The sequence below is a fragment of the Vanellus vanellus genome, assembly GCF_965231255.1.
Source record: "Vanellus vanellus genome assembly, chromosome: 24".
In the NCBI taxonomy this organism is placed as follows: domain Eukaryota; kingdom Metazoa; phylum Chordata; class Aves; order Charadriiformes; family Charadriidae; genus Vanellus; species Vanellus vanellus.
The window spans coordinates 5,475,303-5,496,430 of record NC_138929.1 but is presented as its reverse complement, the minus strand read 5'-3'; the positions used below and the strand labels follow the sequence as shown (position 1 = coordinate 5,496,430).

The window sequence follows — 21,128 nt, the reverse complement described above, 5'->3', positions numbered from 1 at the left end:
CCGCACTCCCACGCCAGCGCGTACCACAAACCCCACCTGCCTTGTGCCCGATTTCCCCATCCCTCCGCTTTCCTCCACGCGGTTCCTTATCGCCGGTCGGTAAACCTTCGCCGTGCTCAAGTTTTGATGCAAAACTTACGATTCCAGCTGTACTTGGGGCTTTGCAGTCTGGAGAAGAGAAGGCTGAGGGGGGATCTCATCAACGCTTATCAATCCCCAAAGGGAGGGCGCCGGGGGGTGGGAACAGTCTTTGTTCAGTGGTGCCCAGTGACGGGACAAGAGGGAACGGGCACAAACTGGAGCAGAGGAAGTTCCATGTGAACCTGAGGAGGGACTTCTCTCCTGTGCGGGCGGCAGAGCACTGGCACAGCTGCCCAGAGAGGGGGGGAGTCTCCCCCTCTGGAGCCATTCCAAACCCGCCTGGAGGTGTCCTGTGCCACTGCTGGAGGTGCCCCTGCTCTGGCGGGGGGTGGCACTGGGGGGGCTCCAGAGGGCCCTTCCAGCCCTGACCAGTCTGGGATTCTATGTAGAAAGAGTGCGAAATACAGTGAATTTTGGAGGGGATTTAATTCCTACGGTATCAAACTGCACATGGGGACTCTGGGAGGGAAAGGAGCAGTATGTGGATTTTAGAGCGTGTTGGTGCCTCCAGTTCGGGGTTTGGGTCAATAACCCATCTATATAGCACAGCCCACGGTAGGCGCTGTCGCAGCACTGCCGTGGTGGCTTGGAAATTTTTCATTTTGCCTGCTGGAGGAAATAAAATATTTAATGCACTGTGTGTGTGCTTTTTTTTTTGCAAGCTGCTTTGTTGATGAGATTTCCCGGGAAATACCTTATTTAAGCGAACACGCGTTTTTCATCGAGAAAACCGTCGACCGGCTTTAGTGAGTGCTTGGTAAGGGATAAATTGCATCAAGGCATTGAATGCTGATGACACAAGGAAAGGAAAAAAACCAACGAGGCTTCTCTTTTTGAAGCGCGTAGATGAATTCGCAGCTTCCATAGGAGCAGAACTTGGGGAACATCAGCAACCGCTACGGGTGCCCGATGCCTCCTGCGGGTAGGGGGGGGACGAGCCCAAGCCTGGCCGCTTGCAGACAGTGTCCCTGCGCTGGGGTGGCAGTAATTAAGCGTCCAAGTGTGGTAACGAGACCAGGGTATGGTTTATAGCTCAGCTTAGGTGCTTAAAGTGCATCTCTCCCACCCCAAACTCTGGTGCCTTCAACTTGGAGATGGTGGCCGTGTTCGGGCTGGGGTTTGGGAGTCATAGAATCATAGAAGTATAGAATGGTTTGGGTTGGAAGGGACCTTGAAGACCATCCAGTCCCACCCCCTGCCCTGGGCAGGGACACCTCCCCCCAGCCCAGGTTGCTCCAAGCCCCGTCCAACCCGGCCTTGAACACCTCCAGGGATGGGGCAGCCACAGCTTCTCGGGGCGACCTGCGCCAGGGGCTCACCACCCTCACAGGCAAGAATTTCTTCCTTATATCTCATCTGAATCTCCCCTCTTCCAGTTTGAAGCCATTCCCCCTCGTCCTATCACTCCATGCCCTTGGAAAAAGTCCCTCCCCAGCTCTCCTGGAGCCCCTTTAGGCACTGGAAGGGGCTCTGAGGTCTCCCGGAGCCTTCTCTTCTCCAGGCTGAACCCCCCCACCTCTCCCAGCCCGTCCTCCCAGCAGAGGGGCTCCAGCCCTCCCAGCATCTCCGGGGCCTCCTCTGGTCCCACTCCAGCAGGTCCGTGTGTTTCCTATGTTGGGGGCTCCAGAGCTGGAGGCAGCACTCCAGGTGGGGTCTCCCCGGAGCGGAGCAGAGGAGCAGAATCACCCCCCCAGTCGCGCGGGCGAGCGTTCGCCCCGGCTCAGCTAGAAGGTGAAGCTTCCATTCGTTTTTGATCCTTTTCTTGCATTTTAAGTGATAATTACGTTGACTTTTTGATTCCGTCAACTCTCCCAGGGACGCGGCAAAGAGGATGCTGGGGTGTACCATGCTGCGTGCTCGCGGTCCAAGCCATGTCTCAAAGCCACTTTTTTTGGCACTTTCCCACCATAAAGTAAGAGCTTGGCTGCGACCTGACCCCTATTAACCTGTTTTTTACCTGCTTAGGTATTTTATTGAAATCTGGCTGTTACCCCAAGTCCCCCGTGAAGGCGAAGAGCCCTCAGCGGGGAGGAGCAGCCCCTGCCGCATCCCCCTGCGGATCCTCCTGCGCCCAGAAGCACGTGAAGCAAAGGGGTTTTGCTGGAAGAGACAGGAATATTTTACAGCTCGTTGATTTTCCGGAAAGCGCTCTCTGACTGGCGAGGATGGATGCGCAAATCGCCCCGGTTACTAAATAAATGAAGAACGAAACGCAGCTCGCCGGCGCTGCTCTGGGACTGCCTGACCTTGGGTTCAAGTCGGAATAAATGTATTTTAAGAATGAGAGAGCCGAACATTTAACGGACTAGGTTTACACCTCGGCTGGAGGGGAAGGAATATACCCGGATCTACCGCAGGGCGCGTCATGCAAAACACACATCAGTGTTGTGGCAGCTGCTGTCTTCTTGGGAAAGTGGCTTTTAGGGTTCAGACGTGAGTAAAAAGAAGCGTCTCGGTGCGCCGGCCAGACGCCGGCGGACCGGAGTATTAATAGCTGACTTTGCATTTGCCTCGCTATGCGATATTGGACATATGTAACGCTTCGCACTGGGAATATACAGCTATTAACAAATCTTGTTTCTCATTAAGAGGGCGAAAATAGAGTTGCTGACGCAACTCGCTAGCACGATGTTGTCATACGTGGCACCGTACGGTTCCCAAAGCTGAAGGCGAGCGGCTCTGTGGTTTGCGCGGGTAAAGTCATGTCAGCGTGAGCTGCAGAGAAAAACGACGCGTGGGCGAGTCTGAGCCAGAAAACATCCAACGCCACTTTTTAAGTGGAGTGGTTGAGTTTTCGGTGGACCGAGGTGGGTTTGCAGTTTGTAGCCTGGTCCTTCTCTTGCAGATTGAAAAATTGCTTTTTGAAGAACCGCTTCTTCCGGCTTCCGAGGTGATTTGCCTGAACGTAGACCACAGGGTACGAAACCGTACTATGAATAAGCCGTAAACATTTGCTGGTTTTGAAGGCCAAAAAAAAACCCCCAAAATTCACGGTATCAAGTGTCACTTGACTGCAGAGAATTTTGAAAAATCGTACAGTGAGAAAGGACCTGCCAGAGCCGTGTTTAACTCGGCTGAACTTTCTTGGCATGAAAACGCCTGGAGGACTTGTTCTGACCTTCCACTATGGAAATTTGCCGTTTGATCCTGACTGGAGATCTCCTTTTTTTCATGTCTGACTTCTTTGTAGCCTCTCTCCTCCGTAGCTTTGATCCGTTTTAACGTCTAATCTCCTCCACGACCACCTGATACAGAAGAGCTCTACGACGCAAACAGCCCTACGTCTCTAAAGAGGGAGTAGCGGTTTGAGAAAACATCCTGTTTGTGTCGGGCTTTGGCCGCGCGAGACCTCCGGGAGGGTTTCACAAGGCAGGTTTTGAAAACCCGCTGTGGTTTAGGATGTCGGCGGGTCCCTTCGGCGCATGTGCGAGTAACGCGGCACGCACTGAATGAGCCGCGTGCTGCCTACCGCCCGTGTCCGTCCCCTGCCGATGCCGCTGCTCTTGAGTTACGAGCTGAGAGGAACGATCTGCACCCGAAAATGGGTCCCGGTTAATCTCCTCACCCCGGGCTTCTCGCTGTTGGTAACCAAAGCCACGGGATGAAGAGTGCCGCCGGCTGCAGCTTCGGGGCTGCGCTAAAAAGGGACCGCTGATGGAGGGGGATTTCCTTTGGCGGTGCTAATGCGCTCCAGCAGCCGGTGCGAGGAGGCAAAAAGGACGTTAAATTCTTTTCTCGGGTAGGCAGGGCAGTAAATCACCGCTGCAGCCACGTGAGCCGAGGGGGATTTTAATAAGAGCTGGATGGGAAAAGGGGTTTTCTCCCTCTGATGGCAGAGCAGAGAAGGATGAAGCGTGCCAAGGAGTCACCGGGGTGATGCCGTCAAAATCAGCCAAGGCTTACTTAAGGAAATTTATGCCTCAAGTGTGTAAATCTCTCCTGGAAGTGGGACCCGGTGCTTTGAAGCTGCTCACGCTTCAAATGTTACTGCCCCCCCGAGAGGCAGCGGGAGAGCGGAGAAGATGAAGCGTGCCGCAGCGCCGGCAGCCCGCGGGCTCTGAATGCTTGCAGCAGGACGTCTCTCTCTCCCTGGAACGAAATATCCGCCCGGGATTATTGACGGGTGACGCCTTTCGTGCCGCGGCTCCCCGGGGCCGCCGCTGCCCCACCTCCCCGAAGCAGGGGATGCTTCTGTTCCCAGCCGGCCGCCGGCAGCGTGGACCGTGCCCGTCCTGCGCGCGGAGCGGCTCTCCCGGCACGGTGCCGAGGGGTTCCAGCCGGGGTGGGGGAAAACGCACGTGAAGTTTCGCGCTCGTCCATGTTGAGAAACTGGATGTTGCTATTTTTGTCTCCGTTTAAGCTACCGTGGGGTTAATTTTCACAGCTTTTCCTTTGAGCCCAAATATCCCCAGTATCGTTGTCCTGCAAGTTGCAGAAAACCACGCGTGGTCGGAGGAGATAGATCTGCCCCCGGCCCTCCCCTGCCAAACCCGCAGCCTGCGCCGCCGGCGTGCTCCCAGCCCTCCGGCAGGAGACACTTATCTTCTCCAAAAATGACACCTGTTGTCACGCAGATACGTAAATGTTTATTACCTACGTTGTAGCCGATGTCACTTTAGACCCTGCTCATTTTTTCTCGCCTCTGTGCCGCCTCCGTAGCGGTGAGCGCCGGCAGCCGGGGGGGGGGGGGGTGACCCGCGGCAGCGAGATTCCACGCAACCTGGAAAGATGCTCTAACCCGCCTTGAAACCCTCAGCGTTGCTGGTTTTGTCTCTCCGGCTGTCGTCAGGAAGCGGAGCCTCGAAAGCTGCTTTGCTTTAGACCTCTCTTCCCTCTTTAGGGAAGTCATCATCCCCCCGTACTCGGCACTGGTGAGGCCTCACCTCGAGTGCTGTGTTCAGTTTTGGGCCCCTCACTACAAGAAGGACATTGAGGTGTTGGAGCGTGTCCAGAGAAGGGCTACAAAGCTGGTGAGGGGTCTGGAGGACAAACCTTATGAGGAACGACTGAGGGATCTGGGGTTGTTTAGCCTGGAGAAGAGGAGGCTGAGGGGAGACCTTATCACCCTCTACAACTACCTGAAAGGAGGTTTTAGAGAGATGGGAGCTGACCTCTTCTCCCTGGCGACAAGTGATAGGACAAGAGGAAATGGGTTCAAGTTATGTCAGGGCAGGTTTAGATTAGATGTTAGGAAGCATTTTTTCACTGAAAGGGTTATTAAACATTGGAATAAGCTGCCCAGAGAGGTGGTGGATTCACCATCCCTGGAGGTGTTTAAGAAAAGGGTAGATGAGGTGCTTAGGGACATGGTTTAGGAGTGGTGGTGTTTTTATCAGGGCAGGTTAATGGTTGGACTTGATGATCTTAAAGGTCCCTTCCAACCTCACTGATTCTATGATTCTATGATTCTCTGGTTTCTCTCTCCTCTCCTCACGTACCTTCTCCATGTAGAAAATAACTGCTGCTTTTTCTCTTTGCTTTTTTATAGCTTCCCTTCATCTCTGAGCCTTATTATTATTGTTATTGTTATTATTATTGTTGTTGTTGTTGTTGTTGTTGTTGTTGTTGTTATTATTATTATTATTATTATTATTATTATTATTATCATCATCATCATCATCATCATCATCATTATTATATTTTCATTGCTGGCCCCCCTCAAAGCCTGCAGCCGGTATCCGGATGAGACCGCGCCACTGACTTAACAGAAGGTGTTACCATTTTGGGGGTATTCTCCATCCCGCTCCTACTGCTTCCTCACGTCTCGTTTGCAGCTGCGCACTCGCTTGAAGCCTCAACCCAGTAGTCCGCGGCGGTGACTGCCTTTCCAAAAAGAGGCCTTGATCTAAACTTGAGAAAGATTTGATCGTTTAACAAAATCCTCACCGGAATACATCCCGTTGGCTTTATTACCGCTGAGCCCTCGTTCCGCGCCGCGTCGCACGCTCAGCCTCGTTTAAAGCCCTCTGGTTTGTTGTCGTGAAAATCAGGGTTTGCCATCTTCTACCCAAATTTTGCTTCCTAAAAAGAACTGTTTTCCCGCTCTGCGATGGCGTTAGCTGCGTCCATAGGCAGCACCCCACTTAAAAACCCCAGAAAATCTATGCAAGCTCCCGTTCCTTCCCAATCCTGTGGGCGATGGAGCCGCGTCTCGTGGCGCCCCGGAGCGGGGTCGGGTCCCGCTGTCCCCGGGCACGCCGTGTGCCGGCTCTCCGCAGCCCGCCGTGATTCCTGACGGAGCTCGCAGCCACGAGGGAAGAACAGCTCACCGACGGGGGCTCTGCTGTATTTTCGCGCCTGTTCCGGCTCCGTGTAAGCCATCCCGGGTCGTCTGCGTTTGCTCTTAAGCATCGTGTACGTCTAATGTTTAATTACCAATACAGTTATTTAACTTTCTAGTCTTAACTTCTGCCTTCGCAGAAACTCCCTCTGATCCTTCTCCGCTCTTTCCCTTCGCCGTTTCACTTCCCACCGCTTACTGGCGACGGAGATGCTCTTGTATTATCAACGGCACTGACAGATGTCCGTGGCCATTTATGCGCTACTTGGCTTGCGTTTTCCCTGAGGTCCTAGATTAAACGCTCACTCAAAACGCTAATATTTCACGGGCCGCTAGTCCGCTTCCACTTGGAGTCCTCTCTCCTCTGCCGCTTTCCCTTTTGCCAGCGTTTTACCCAGGCGTCCCATCAGCTCCCGCCGGGTTTCTAACGATGCTCTCGCGCCGGGCTGTGGCTCTCCCATCCACGCGGCCGCCGTTGGGGCGACGCGCGCGCTGCTTCGCCCGCCTCACGCCCCGAGCCCTCCCCTCGACTATTTGCCCGTTAACTCCTCTAATGAGCGGGAGTCAATAGATGGGCGAAGTGAGCTGATAAAAGCGGTTTGCGTGCTCTGATGGTTTGGAGCGGCTGAAGGAAGAGAAGTCCCTCGGTCCTGCAGAGTTCGCTGAGCCGTGAAATCCAAAGGGCAAAGAGAAGCCCCCGCGCAATCCGTTGAGGTCAGTGGCCGTGGCTTGTGCCGCCAGGGTGTCGAGAGAGGCTGTTTCCACCCAAAAAATGCTGTTTGCTGTTATATAAAAAGATCCGTGTTTTCAGGAAACACCACCGCGTTGGCGTTTTTTATACGCAGAAATAATTACCGTGTGGTTTATGTTATCCAGAAATTATCTTGTGGGTTATTATACGCAGGAATTATCACGCGGTTTATCATATACAGGGAATACCACCTGGTTCCCGGGCAGGACTAGAGCAGCGTTGGGGTAGATCCTGACATTCCCACGAAAGCTCTCCTTTCTGGTTTTGCGTGGACCGGTTCTTCCCCCGGCAGACTCGGAGCCGGCGCATCCATCTCGCTGTCTCTTCTAATGGAATCGTTGTTTAAAAAGAAGTAATTTTATTTCCCAGAAGGTGCCCGGCGGCGGCAGCATCCGTCGTTTTGTCCTACCTGACTTCCGCGGGTGGGCAGGTCGTGTCGGGGCTCGGTGAAGCTCCAAAAGCTGCCGTCCGACGGGGCTGGGCTGGGTCAGGCAGAGCCGTGTTTGGTACCTACGGTGACGTGAGCACCGAGAGCTCGTAGATGGTCTCCTAAACATCTCTCTCTACAAGACAGACTTCAGAAGTGTCTCGGAATTAAGGGTTTACTAAAATAGAGGCTGATGTCTGCAACAAATTCTCAAGGGTCGATCTAGCGACAGCTCCGGAGGCCGTGGGACCTGCGGGGAGGGCGCTCACCTCCGCGGGTGCTGGGGTGCCGTCAGTACGAGGGGGGTGAAAGCAAAAGGAGGAGGGCAGGCGTCTTCAGGCAGCAACGATTTTTGGACTCTCTTTTGAGGACCTAAGGTGCAGTCATCACTGGTTGAGCGGAGGAGCGAGCTCGGCCGTTGCTCTTGATAAAAAACCGGGTCTGAACCAACGCGGGATCCTTGAATTAAGAAGAGACGGGCGTTTGGGCTGCCGTGGCGTGTCGCTCATCTGCGCTTAAAAAAACGGATCTTGGAAGTTTGAGAATTTGGGTTTAGCTCTTAATTCTGCCGTGGTTTTCTGTGACCTTGGGCACGTCACGACTCTCTGCGCTCTGACTGCGTCTGCAGCCGCACAATAGTCATAAATACGTTCGGTTCTGCCCTTAAGTCTTTAAATGACAAAATATTCCACCTCTGATGCAAAACCCAGTTGGTCCTTTAAATTGGCAGAAGGTCAGAAGATTATTCATAAGTAATTAGTAAATTCATAAATGTTCCTTAAGTACTAACAGCCGTTGAAATGCTTAGGGAGTTACAGCATGGCTGGTGAATAGATGTATTTCCAAGCTTGAAATTTAATAGCGCAGACTTTCTTCCACCTTAAATTCACATTAACCTCCTTTGCCGCACTAAATCATCTTCGCGAGATGGAAAGGTAGAAGAGCAAAGCTCCGTGGTGGGATGGCGGGACAGGATTATGCAGTGAAAACTCAGTTTTTAGCCCAAGTTTGAGTGGAAGCGGGACTTGTCTCTGCCTCTGCTGCCGTCGGGGTCTTGCAGAGCACCAGTGATCCCCAAAGGGTATTTCCACTGTGCTGCTCTTGTCTATGAAAGACTTTGTCGGACTTCCAGGATTACGCTGGACCACCTCCAGCTCCGCCTCTTCCTTTGGGATCTGTATTCTGCGGGAACCTGGGGCAGCATCTCCCCAGCTGTGCTACTTGGCAAAATCTCGTTGTAGCAGTGCGGTTTGGAAGGTCTTGGCAGATGCGGGCAGCTGGTTTCACCTTTTCGGTCAATAAATAAACCATCTTACTCCAGGGCAGCCAGCTGCTGTCATCTCCCCTTTTTGCGGCTGCACCGACAGGTGTGATGCTGGTGTGACTGATGGACTGGAAACCAAACTGACAGCTCCTCCAGCCTCGGCCTTGTTGGCCGTTGACCAAGCATGGGAAGAGCATCCAAGAGACTCAAGGTCCCCAGCAGGTCGAGCTGCTTGCGGGCAGGGTTCAGCAGCACGTTGCCTTGCGGGGAAGACCGAGGATGGGTTTTGTGATCCCTGTGCGGACTCACAAAGGGGATTCTTCTTTGGATGCCGTTCAGGAGCCGTCCTGCTCCCCCAGCAGAAGGTTTCGAGGCTGAAACCTGGTCTCACATGAAGAAAAGCAACATCTGATCAAGTGTGAATGAGTAGTGTCGTGGTGGGATCTGGAGAACACAGTGGGGGAAGTGAAACCCTTATTTAATGGAAATGTTATGTGGGGCGAAGATCAGAGCATCTTCTCCAGAACCCACTACCCCAGGACAAAGTTAGCTTCACGTAGACATGTAGTTAGTTGATTCTCCTCATTCCAGCAGGAGCGGGGATCTGGAGAGATTGAGCTTCTTGCTGAAGGTCCCACAGCCACAGGGCTCAAAATACCCCAAGGAGGGAGGGGATTCTTCCCCTCTGCTCCGCTCCGGGGAGACCCCACCTGGAGCACTGCCTCCAGCTCTGGAGCCCCCAACATAGGAAACACGTGGACGTGTTGGAGCGGGGCCAGAGGAGGCCCCGGAGATGCTGGGAGGGCTGGAGCCCCTCTGCTGGGAGGACGGGCTGGGAGAGGTGGGGGGGTTCAGCCTGGAGAAGAGAAGGCTCCGGGGAGACCTCAGAGCCCCTTCCAGTGCCTAAAGGGGCTCCAGGAGAGCTGGGGGGGGACTTTTCACAAGGGCATGGAGTGATAGGACGAGGGGGAATGGCTCTTAACTGGAAGAGGGGAGATTTAGATTAGATATTAGGAAGAAATTGTTTCCTGTGGGGGCGGTGAGCCCCTGGGGCAGGTTGCCCCAAGAAGCTGTGGCTGCCCCATCCCTGGAGGTGTTCAAGGCCAGGTTGGACGGGGCTTGGAGCAACCTGGGCTGGGGGGAGGTGTCCCTGCCCAGGGCAGGGGGGTGGGACTGGATGGTCTTCAAGGTCCCTTCCAACCCAAACCACTCTGTGATTCTACGATTCTGTGACCTTCTGATTTCCAGGGGAGACTCCTGCTTGTGGTCAATAATGCCATTCCTCTCCCCTGGTTCGGGCTCCTTAGCGCTGTGCGAAAGGCTCAGCAGAATTTGACTATTACCAGTGACAGACCCTCTGTCTTCTGACCCGTAATTTGACGAGGGCTGCGGGAGAGGAGAAGGGAAATCGTTAGCGCTGACCCTTGTTACGGACGCTTGACGCTCAACCCGCTCTCCGAGCACATGACGGCAGGAATCTCCGAGAGGCTCCTCTGCGTACGCGGCTCCTTCTGCTAAGACACGGTAAAAATAGCAAACTAAGCAGGGATTTTAGCCTTCAACTCCCCGAGGCCGAAGTAAATAAGTATTAAATACCTGGGACAACGTGAGGGCTCCGTGCGCTGCTGCCCTGCCAGCACCCCCCCACCCCCCCCCCGGCCAAACCCGCCCCCCCCTTCTCATTCCTACGGGAGCGCCGAACAGCTTAATTATTGCGAAGCAGCGTAAAAAGGCCACTTGTGGGATGGGAAGGGCCTTAACGAAGGGCAAACGAAGCCTGGGCTGCGTGAAGGTCTCGGGCTGCGTCGGTGAAGATGCTGTAACGACTAAAGCAAGGCGCGAGACCTCGGGTCGGGAAACGAAACGCGGCAGAATAGACCCCCACCGCGTCCTCCCCGGTGTATTTCGAGCGTGGAGGGAGGCGGCGGAGTCGATGCCGGCTCAGTCTTTAAACCGCTGGCTAGTATGCTAAGAAATATGGGAAATTCGGGAATTTGAGGTGGCGGGAGGGATTTCCCGGCTGTCTCTTCCCGCTCCCCCCCCCCCGGCTGGCGGCGGCTGCTGGGGATGGATCTGCCGCAGGCGTTTCTCCCGTTAATTCTTTCTCCCGCCTGACGCCGCCGGCGCTCCGCCGGTCCCACGGGCTGATGGCGGCAGCAACGGCCGCCACCGCCTCTCCCTCCCCGGTCCCAGGGAGCCGCCGGGGCTTTTCCCTGCTTACGGTACCGGAAAAGTTATTTCTGATATAAAATAGCGGCTTTTACGACCTTTCGCCAAGGGGGATGTCCTTGCCGGCCGGCCCTGACCCTGTCCCGGCTGGAGCGGAGATGGACGGCCGTGTGGCCACCCTGTCCTGATGTCCCCCCGCTGGCAGCGACCCAAAGAGCCAAGGACAAACTGGTTTGGGGGGAGGGGGGAGGGGGGGCAGAAACTCCTGATGTCCCTCATGAGAGTGGTTTTTAGCACCAAAACTGGGTTAAAGGGTTAAAAAGCTGGACGGCGGCGTGCAGGGACACAGTTTTTGGGTGCCCAGCCGCCCGCTGCCCCTGTTCAGGGCGCTCCGTCCCCAGGAGGCTCCGTGGTCGGTCCGTCTGTCTGTCTGGAGAAGGAATTCAAAAAAAACCGCCCCAACCTGTGATTCTTTTAGCCATTTCGTGCTGTGCTTTGAAGCTCTGAGCTCGGAACGAGGGATGTCGTCAGCATTATTGTAATTAGAGAGAGAGGAGCGGTTGCTCGGCGGGTCGCCCGGCGTGCGGGTGGTCCCGCTGGCCGCGACCCCCGAACCGATACTCCCCCTCCGGCACCGAACCCCGGTGCCGCCGTCCCGGCGTGGGAGACCTCGGCGTGGGGGAGCGGAGTCGGAGCTCAGAGCTGCGGGTCGACTCGACGCTGAGCGCCGGGCTTGCCGCAGGGCTCCCTAAAACGCCTCTCCCTGCCCCGCGCCGAGCTCCGAGCGACGGCAGCCGCATCCCCTCCCTCCTGCCTGACTCTCCTTCTCCCCTTTTTGCCTTCGCAGTGAGAAACGCGCTCTGCAAGTCAGCGTCACCAACCCGGTCCAGTGCAGCCTCCACGGGCGGAAATGCACCGTCTCCGTGGAAACCAAGATTAACCAATCCCAACCGGATTTCACCAAGCATCGTTCCGGTTTCATCCTCTGCGTGCCGGGGAATTAGCATCCTCCCCCACCCCCCCCTTCCCCCTTCCCCGCCTCCGCTTGGCGCAGCGAGCCCGGAGAGAGCGAGAGCCAGCGGAGGAAGGAGGGACGGGGGCTTTGATCGCCCTCCCCGCGCCTCGGACTTTGCAAGGGGATTAATTTAGAGATGCTCAGCTGTGACTTGGGCACGCGCCTGAAAACGATCTCTAAAGCTAAAGGTTTAGCAAACCCAAATTCGGGAGAGGTTTTTACTACCGCATGCAACGAAAGGCTTAAAATAGCCGACGACCTGTATCCAGCTTACAAACCAGGCCGGAATGGCAGGAAAGTGCTTCTGAATTAGTCCAAAAAAAAAACCCAAAATGCATTTATAGGTACTTACACCCTCTCCTCCCTTTCCCACATTGATTTCTTAATCCCTCTCCGCTATTCCCTTCTGCGTTTCTTTTTCTGTGTGTCATTTTTATTGCAATATTACGCGGCCTCTCCCGGAGGAACCAAAGATACCCGGCTCAGGGAGTCCGGTCCTGCGAGACCAAATCCCCATGGAAGCGGGGCCGGGTTTGGAAAGGAGGGACGGCTTCCCCCACCGGGGAGATGCTCCGCACTCTTCCAGCCCTGCCGGCACGCACCGAGCTGGGATGGCACGTGGAGCCGCACCTCTGGAATCGCTGCTTTCCTGCCTGGAGTTGGTTCACCCATCATGGCACCTTGGTTGGAGACAGGTCCACCAGCAGAAAGGAGAGTCACAGTGCGGAGGTTTTAGTTTTTTTTTAAAAATGCTGCGTTGCTTTTGCCTTAATTACCCTCTCCGGTGACCTAAAATCCGGTGGGTTGCCATTCGGACCAAGCGGCCTCGGTGAATTTTTAGGTGAGCCACATGGGCGTCGCGTTAGTCCCAGCGCGGAGGTTGAGGGAGGGCTAAAAGGAGCCACGTGGCGCGTGGGGACTCGCGTTGCACTGCCCGATCCCAACTCCGGCCGCGTCCGGCCGCGCCGGGCGAGGGGTGGCGGCGCAAACCCCACGGCAAACATCCAGGCTCTTCCCTTGGAAGCGTTTTCCTGGCTCTTCCCGGCCGCGGGTGTCGGACGTTGGGGCGTCGCGCATCACTTTTTGGCTTCTCTGGTGGCATCTCGCCCCCCGCGGCGCCGCGGCTCAGCTGACCCCGAGCTCGGTGGTTACGGGAGGGGCCGTACGTACCGAGGAGCTTTTGATTTCCACCCTGTGTGGGGCTCCTGCGGTGGGTTTTGAGCGGAGGCGGCCGTGTGCCGTTGCGGGGCTTTTGGGATGACGTGTACCGAGTCCTGGCACTGCTGGTCAGGTCAGGATTTCCAGCCCCTTGGATACTGGGGGGGGGGGTCTGCAGGTGACACCCCACCACCCCACCACCCCCCCACAACCTTGGGGACAGCCCGTTCCCAGCCCAGCCGGCAAACAGGGAGCGCGTGTTTAATTGAGCGTTTTAGGAAGGGGAAAGCCTGGAAGAGGCTCTTCACCTAACGACCTGTTAAGGAAAGGCTTCCCAAAGCCGTGCCGTGGGGCGCAGGGACGGGCGGGTCGCCGCAGCGCTTGTCCCCGGCCACCGCCGCCGCGACCCCGAGGTTCAGGGACACCTCCAGCGTAGAGACGCTCTCACTCTGTACCGAAGTGGGACAAGCGGAAACCCCACACCAGGGGCTCCCCGGCCTCGGACCAGCCCCCCGCCAGCATCCCAGTGCCACAGCCCGGCCACCAGTAAGCAGCTCCGGGATGTCCGGGGCGCTCCTGCGCCGGAGGGCTCTGCCCGCGGGGTCTGTCCCGACTCCTTCGGGAAGAAGCTTCTCCCAGATGCCGGCAAACAGGAGGCACCCACCGCCCGCCGTGGGGAGCCCGGAGGTGATGTCCCAGCCAAGCGACAGCTCCCGAACTCGCCGAGCGGACGCACAAGAGCGGCTCGGGACCACCGAGGACCCTCCGCCGCCTCCTTCCACCCCAGCGGCCGCTCCTCGGGAGGAGCGACACCACCGCCGACGCCGTGGGAACACCCCGGCTCCTGCTCGAAGCTGCCGGGAAAGCACCGGAAGGAAAATCCTCGTCGTTGCTGTGCCTTTCTATTTGCACTTCTCGCTTTTTATATCTACTAGTCCCGACGTCTCCCCCCCTCCCCCCCAGTCCCCCCCAGTAACACTAACCCCGTACGCAAGGTAGTGGCAGGAGATTTAATCAGCACTTTTATACATTATCCCTCCAAGGAAATGGTTGTAGCGAATCACGCTGGACGGCAATAAATCGCAGGTTTAGGAGATTTCTAATGCTATGAGATGGCAATATTGTAAGTGATGAAATGTGTCTTTATAAAATATATTATCTGTTCCTGCTCCGGTTTTATATATATATATATATAAATATATAAAATATATATATACCTGTTTTTTTTCCCGTAAATTAACTAAATTGAATTTTGATTTTCAGCCTGGGGCGATAATGCAATGTACCCTTTTTTTTTTTTTTTTTTTTTTTTTTTTGGAAATTGCTGATATTTTAATGTGTAAAAGAGCAGAAAAAAACCACCCTACTATAATGGATGTGGGTTTTGTTTACATAAATCGCTGTAATAAATAAAAAAACCCAAACAGTTAGTTGCATCCCACTATGGCGGTCCCGGTTTCTCCCCGGCGCGATGGCCCAGGCGAGATGATGCCCAGATGGAAAGCGGAGTTTTGGCGTCCCGATAACCCGCTTTTTTTCACCTCTCACGTGCCGGACGCTCCTCCGCGCCCCGCGACGCCCGGCGGAGCCCCGTCAGCCCCCGGCCACGGGGTGACCCCGGCGCCCGGAACGCGATTAAACCCGCGGCCGCGTTAAACCCCTCTTTCGTCAAAGCAAATCCAATTTGCCAACGCCGCGGACGGGGCGGCGGAGGTGTGGGATTGCAGAAAAGACTCCGCCACGAACCGCTGCCGTGTAATGGATGGTCAGTGCATTTTTATTTAATCAGCACAGTACAAAAATAAATAAAAATAAGGGGAGGGGATTAAATTACAGGCACACTGAGCCCCATGACACAGTCGGTCAGGTTATAAACCACACATACTTACAAACACACTATACACATACATACAAAATGAGACAAATATAAATTAATAAGTAACAATACCCACCAGTTTGGTCAACAAAGATCTACAGAAGAGATTGCACTAAAAAAACGTACGTACACATGTATCATTAGCGGGGTCCAATGTACAGCCATGAAGAGCTTCGAGTGAAAAATAAAAAATAAAAATCAATGGCACGTTATTTCTCCCTCTCGTCTGCAAGTTTAACACCCGACGGACCAGAACTAAACTAGAACTGTGCACACGGAGAGAAAAAAAAAAAAAAAAAAAAAAATATATAAATAAACCCCCCCAAAAAAACCTGATCAGTCCCCAGGCCTGATGAGGGACTACCAGCTCAAGACTGCGGCATCGGGGTGGTGTCGGGTCTTTGTGCAATGGGTGTCATTTTTACAGCCATCTCTCGTTAAGGTTTTTTTTCTTTTGATTATTTTTTATGTGTTTTTTTTTTCTCCTTTTTTTTTTTTTTTGAAGACACAAAATGCTCCTGTTCGCATGCGCAATACCACTGTAAAAGCAACAATGAAAGAATAAAGAAGGGTTTTTCTTTTTTTTTTTTTTCCCCCCCTCCGTAGGTTAGTAGTTTCTTTTTGTTTGTTTGTTTTTTTGTTGTTGTTGTTGTCGTCGTTGGTTTTTTTTTGTTGTTGTTCTAAAAGTATTCATATAGCAGCATGTAGATTCTTTCCTTGCACACTCAAGTAGATCCTTTACACAATACTCATGATCAGTGCACGATGGGAACAAGACATTTCACATTGATGTCGTGATACAGTAGCGGTTGGGGTCGGGGGTTGGTTTTTTTTGTTTTTCCCTTCAGACGCGCTCGGGAAATTCGAGTCTCTTCAAAGAAAATAAATAAAGGGGCGGGAGGAGGCGGGGGGGGGAGGGGGGTCCCCGGGCCGGACCCGCGTCTCTGTCCCGTTACCGACTGCTCCGCCGCCGGTGCGTCCCGGTCGGGCCCGTTCAGCCGCCTCCGGTGAAGCCTTTACAGCAATTTTTTTTTTCCCTTTTTTTTTTTTTTTTTTTTCCCTGTTGGGTTTTTCCCCCTCCATCCCCCCCACCCCCCCCTCCGCCGCCCCCGGTCTTTGTCTCGGTGATGCGGTGACCGACCCCCACCGCCCGCGGAGCCCCGCTCCGCTCCCCCCGCCGCGGGGCCCGGGGGAGGGCGGGGGGGGGGGGGCTCAGTTGGGGGGTTCCCCCCTTCCCCCCCCTCCCTTCCCGATTTGCCGAAATCGATCCGGTGGCGGAGCCGCGGCGTCCCTGGGCCCGCGGGAGGGGGGGGGGGGAGGGGGCGACGGCGACGGGGGGGGGACCGGGGGGGGTCTGCGCTCCGGTCCGGCGGCGGACGACCCCCCCCCCCCCTCCTTCCACCACCCCCACCCCCCGTGTCCCCCCCCCGCCCTCCCAGGGCAGCAGCTCCCGCCTTTCCCCGCCTGGAAAAGCCCCCGGGAAGCGGCCCCGAGCCGGGCCGGGGCGAGCGAAGCGTGTCCGGGCGGGCCCGGGGCCGGAGCCGGGAGCATCCCCGGTGACCGGCGGGAACCGGGCGCTCACCGGTCGAGGCCGATGAGCAGCCGACTCTTCTCCTCGGCGCCGCTTTCCTTCTTGAGGTCGGCGAAGACCTGGGTGAAGTAGTGCGGGTCGGCGTTGACCTGCAGCATCTTGGGGCTCATGAGGTCGATGATGGAGAGGCAGCGGTCCCAGAAGGCCTCCTTACAGCTCTCCACCAGGAAGGGCTTGAGCGGGTAGGAGATCTCGTTGCCCATGTAGGAGTAGGAGAGGTACAGGCAGGTGAGCAGCACTGCCTGCAGTTCGTGGTCGCTGGCCACCTCGGCCGAGATGACATCCCGGCACAGCATGTAGAGGAAGACCACGTTGGCCGGCGTGATGAAGCCCTGGTCCTGCCAGCCCTGCAGCAGCAGCGAGCGGTCCACGGAGCGCAGCCAGAGGACGGGGTCGGTGGGCGAGAGGTGCTTCAGCCGGTAGCAGCGGCGGCAGAGGAACTCGCCCAGGCAGCGCAGCAGCTCGCTGGTGGACGCCTGCACCACCACCCGCCGCGGGGTCGCGGCGGCGGCGGCGGCGGGCGCGGCCGGCGGAGCCTTCTGCGCCGAGGCGAGGGCGGCGGCGGCGGCGGCGGGGGGCGGCGGGGGGGCGAAGGTGGCGAGGTTGGCGCAGGAGAGGGACTTCTTCAGGTTCTCGTTGTTGAGGTGGGTGACGTTGCTCTGGTAGCCGCCGTTGGGCTGCACCTTCTTGGAGCTCTTCTTCTTGGCGGAGACGGCGGCGATGCGCTTCCAGGGCAGCACCGAGATCAGCGAGTGCCGCTTCAGGCCCTTCTCCTTGGCGTTCTTGCTGTTCTGCACCGCCGTGTAGTGCCCCACCGTGGCCGCCCCCTCCTCGAACAGCGGGGCCTTCCGGTAGCTCGGCGACAGCGACAGCACCGTGCCCATGGCGCCGGCCGACCGGCGGGCCCCGCCGCCCGCCCCGGCCCCGGCCCCGGCGCGGCCCCGCGCTCGCTGCCCGCTCCGCCGCCGCCGCCGCTCAGCGCCGCGCCTCGCCCCGCCCCGCTGCCGCGCGCGCTCCCGGCGGCGCAGTGCGCGCCCCCGCCGCCCCGCCCCGCGCCGCCACGTGCGCCCGCCGCGCCGGCGGGAAAGGGGCGGGGAGACCACGCCCCCCCGCGCTGCCCTGAGCGGCGGAGGCCCCGCCTCTTGCCCGCCCCCCGCCGGCCAGACCACGCCCCCACTCAGCACTGAACCGCGGTAGCCCCGCCCAGGACCCGCCCCCCTCTAGTGAGACCACGCCCCCTCTGTACTGAAAGGCGGTAGCCCCGCCTCCTACCCGCCCTGACCACGCCTCCTCCTGTTAGACCACGCCCCCTGTGCTACCCCGAACCGCGGCGGCCCCGCCCCTATCCGCGCTGGCCCCGCCCCCCCCGCGCGGTGCCGGTTCCCCGGTCTGAGCGCACCGAGCCCCGGGGCGGCCCGAGGGGAGTAAAAAACTGAAAAAAGACGAAGAAAAATATATAAAACCCCCAATATTAAAAACTTAAAAGCGCCGCCCGGCGCCCCGGACCGGCACCCCGGTCCCCCCCCGCTCCTCCGCCGCCCCGCCGGTGCCCGGTCCGGCCCCGGGGCGCAGCGCTCGCTCCGACGGCAGCGGGGTTCGGCAGCGCCCGGGGCGCGATTTCAAAGATTTTCAGGGAAAACGCCGCCGGGCCCCCGCGGGAGGCCGAGGGGCAGCGCCCGGTGGGTGTCACGGCCCCGCGGCCCCCCGGTAACGCCGCCGCCCCGCTCGGTCCCCCCGCGCCGGAGGTGGGGGTGTCCCGTCGCCGCAGGACCGGGGAGCAGCACCGGCGCGGCCGCCGGAGCCCGTCGCGCTTTGCCCGATCTGCAGCGACACTCAAAGGCCGCTCCGCCGCCGCACGGCCCCGGGCTCAGCGCCCGCCGCGGCCACCGGAGCCGTGCGGGGGGTCGGTCACCTCCTCCCCCCGGCGCCGCTGCGGCCGTAGATCACGGACAGGGCTGATGCCGACACTATCCTCATCAGGGTTCGGCTAATGACTTCAACCCAGCTCATTTGTGCTCCCCACAGCCACCACTGTCCCTTTCCCACGACACGGAATTCTTCAAAAAAAATCTCCAAATTGACCGTTTGATCCAGACACACCCGCACCCTCCCAGCACCCGAACTGAAGCGGCACGCAGGGGAAAGGGCTGTCCCCAAAACCGCTGTCCCAAGGTGGTGGCACACAGGCATTTGGCCAGCGCTGCCCGGGACGAGGCCACCGTGTACTTGGGGTTGAAAGTGGGTGAAAGGTAAAGAAAAGTCACTTTGGGTCAAAGCTCTGCCAAAGCTGCTGCTTCCAACAGGGCCGGGGCCGCGCAGGTCCGGGCTGCAGCTACGTAGAAAAACCAGGGGAGATTTTCCGATCCATCTTTTTTTTCCCCCCTCCAATTCCATACCAGGGCAGCGGTTTCCTCAGCACCGTGAGCACGTTAGCGCGAGGGCGACGCTCAGCAGTTTGAGACACCGGAGCAGGACTTGAAAACCTGCCTGTTCCCACGTGGCCCGATGCCGGTTCAAGGGCAGCTCAGGACGGAGCCCCAGTACTGATGCGGTGAAGACAGACCTGTCCCAAAGCACCCGAAAACCCACACGTCCCAACCCTGTGTGGGAGCTGGTTTGTGAAGGGATGGTGAGATGGTCTCCTCTTCGTACATCCTCTCCACAAACATTTTTAGAGGTTTTTCTGTGCGATGATCCAAACAGGGCCATGCGGGGGCAGCTGGAGCGGCACCGCTGTTACCGAGAAATCCCTTTGTCCATTAAAAAAAAAAATATTACAGGGACCCAAGCAGCGGGAAACTCACCTCTGTGCGAACACCCGCTTTTTAAGTTAAGCCTTTTGAAGTTGAAGCCAAAAGGGTTTCAACAACAAGCCCCACCATTTGAGCTTTTTTGGCCCTAATTTTAATACAGAGGAGGAAGGCAGGCGCTCAGGCGCCTCGGAAAATCCCGGCTTTCCACAGGCGGTTTGAGTGACTAACGTGCAATTAAACCTCCCTGACCCCGCGCAAGGCGGCCCCACCGCCTGCGAGCCAGCGTCACCACGGACCTGCCGCAGCATCCTTCGCGCTGCTCCAGTCGTAGTCTCCAGCACTGGGGTTTGTCTGCTCCCCCCGTCACGACAAATCCCGTCCCCTCCGAGGGATGAGAGCCGGACGCCGTTCTCGCCGAGGGCACGCAGCACTTCACGGCCACCTCCACCGTTGTCCACCTCAGCGACCATCACCGCCACGCCCGTGGGCTTCAGCTCTGCTTCCAGGAACGAATTTCCCCTCGTTCACCGACCATCAGCAACCTAAATCAGCAAATCACAGCCCCGGGGAAAAGCCACTTAAGTGGCATTACAGTCAACTGGCCAGAGCCGTTTTTGGGAAATACCTTACGAGCTATTTATAATTCAGAAAAACCTATTGAGAAAACTAGAAACGCGCTTCCCCTGCAACCCAAGCCATGCCTAAGGGCGGGAGTTAAATCCTTCACATTTTCCCCGCTCGCGAGGCCGGGTTTCTTTCCGAGAGAGGCGCAGCCACCTCGAGCAGCCGGTGTCCGAGACGCACCAGCTTCAGACATGAAAATCAAAGATGCTGCCACCAGTTCAAATTACACCCTGAAACCCTCCTCTAGCCTAAAGAGGGACCTACGCACCGTGTTGTATGCAGTGTGAGACCCTCCAACGCAGCACCCAGAGTATTTTCAAGAAAGGCCAGAGGTGCAAGGGGTCAGATGCAATTCATTTTTCACCATAATAATAACTCCATTTGGTAAAACTCAAACTTGCTGTGCCAGGGAACAGGTCACAAGCCACAAATCTTTAGCGACGCTGCTTCAAACCCGGTCCCTCACGCTCGGCGTCTCAGAAACATCATCACCGACGACGCTTTCGCGAGTTCCGGCCAGGCGCGCAGCTTGCGTCGCGATCCACCCTTCCCCTAAGAGAGGAAACCGCACCAAACGTGCCCGTTCTCTGCCTCGGCAGCTGAAGACAGGAGACAGATTTTTTTTGAAAAAAAAATTATTTTATTGGAACTCATCTGAACATCAGATATACCTGGTGTTGGTTAGCAAGAACCGTTTGTACATTTGATATTGATGGTGCCAAAAACCCAAACAGTGACTGACTGGATGAGATGGAAATTTAAAAAATAAAAATAAAAATGTCAGAGAGGTTAAAATGTGAACAGAAAGCAGAAAAGTCAGCCAGTCTAAGATTCAGTGTGAAGGCAAAATATTTCCTGATAAAACAGAACCCTTTTTACAAAATATAAATTTTGTAAGAAAAACGTGGCGAGGGAGAGAGAGAAAGAGAGACAGAGGGGAAAGGAAAAATAAAGATTAGCGGGACAGAGATGCAGAAGCTTACACTGCCCAAATGGCGTTAAAACCTAGCCAGGAACCTCCCCGTAAAATGCAACACGCTGGAACACACCGTGCTCCACCCCCCCCCCCAACCCCCCCC

General features: G+C 56.6%; 2 protein-coding genes across 2 annotated transcripts in view; one reads left to right on the top strand and one right to left on the bottom strand.

Annotated features, from left to right (window-relative positions):
• Window positions 1-14,855, top strand: part of MYO1D (myosin ID) — a 188,319-nt gene extending 173,464 nt beyond the window's left edge. The window contains exon 22 of the mRNA XM_082495123.1: window positions 11,880-14,855. Coding sequence (XP_082351249.1) covers window positions 11,880-12,036 — 157 coding nt within the window. The 3' untranslated portion in view covers window positions 12,037-14,855. The remainder of the gene's footprint in view (window positions 1-11,879) is intronic.
• Window positions 14,856-16,519: 1,664 nt separating this feature from the next.
• On the bottom strand, window positions 16,520-17,557 carry CDK5R1 (cyclin dependent kinase 5 regulatory subunit 1). Its single transcript, XM_082495142.1, has one exon. It carries the CDS (start codon window positions 17,554-17,556, stop codon window positions 16,660-16,662), a length of 897 nt encoding a protein of 298 aa, XP_082351268.1. The 5' UTR covers window position 17,557; the 3' UTR covers window positions 16,520-16,659.
• Between the last annotated feature and the right edge of the window lie 3,571 nt (window positions 17,558-21,128).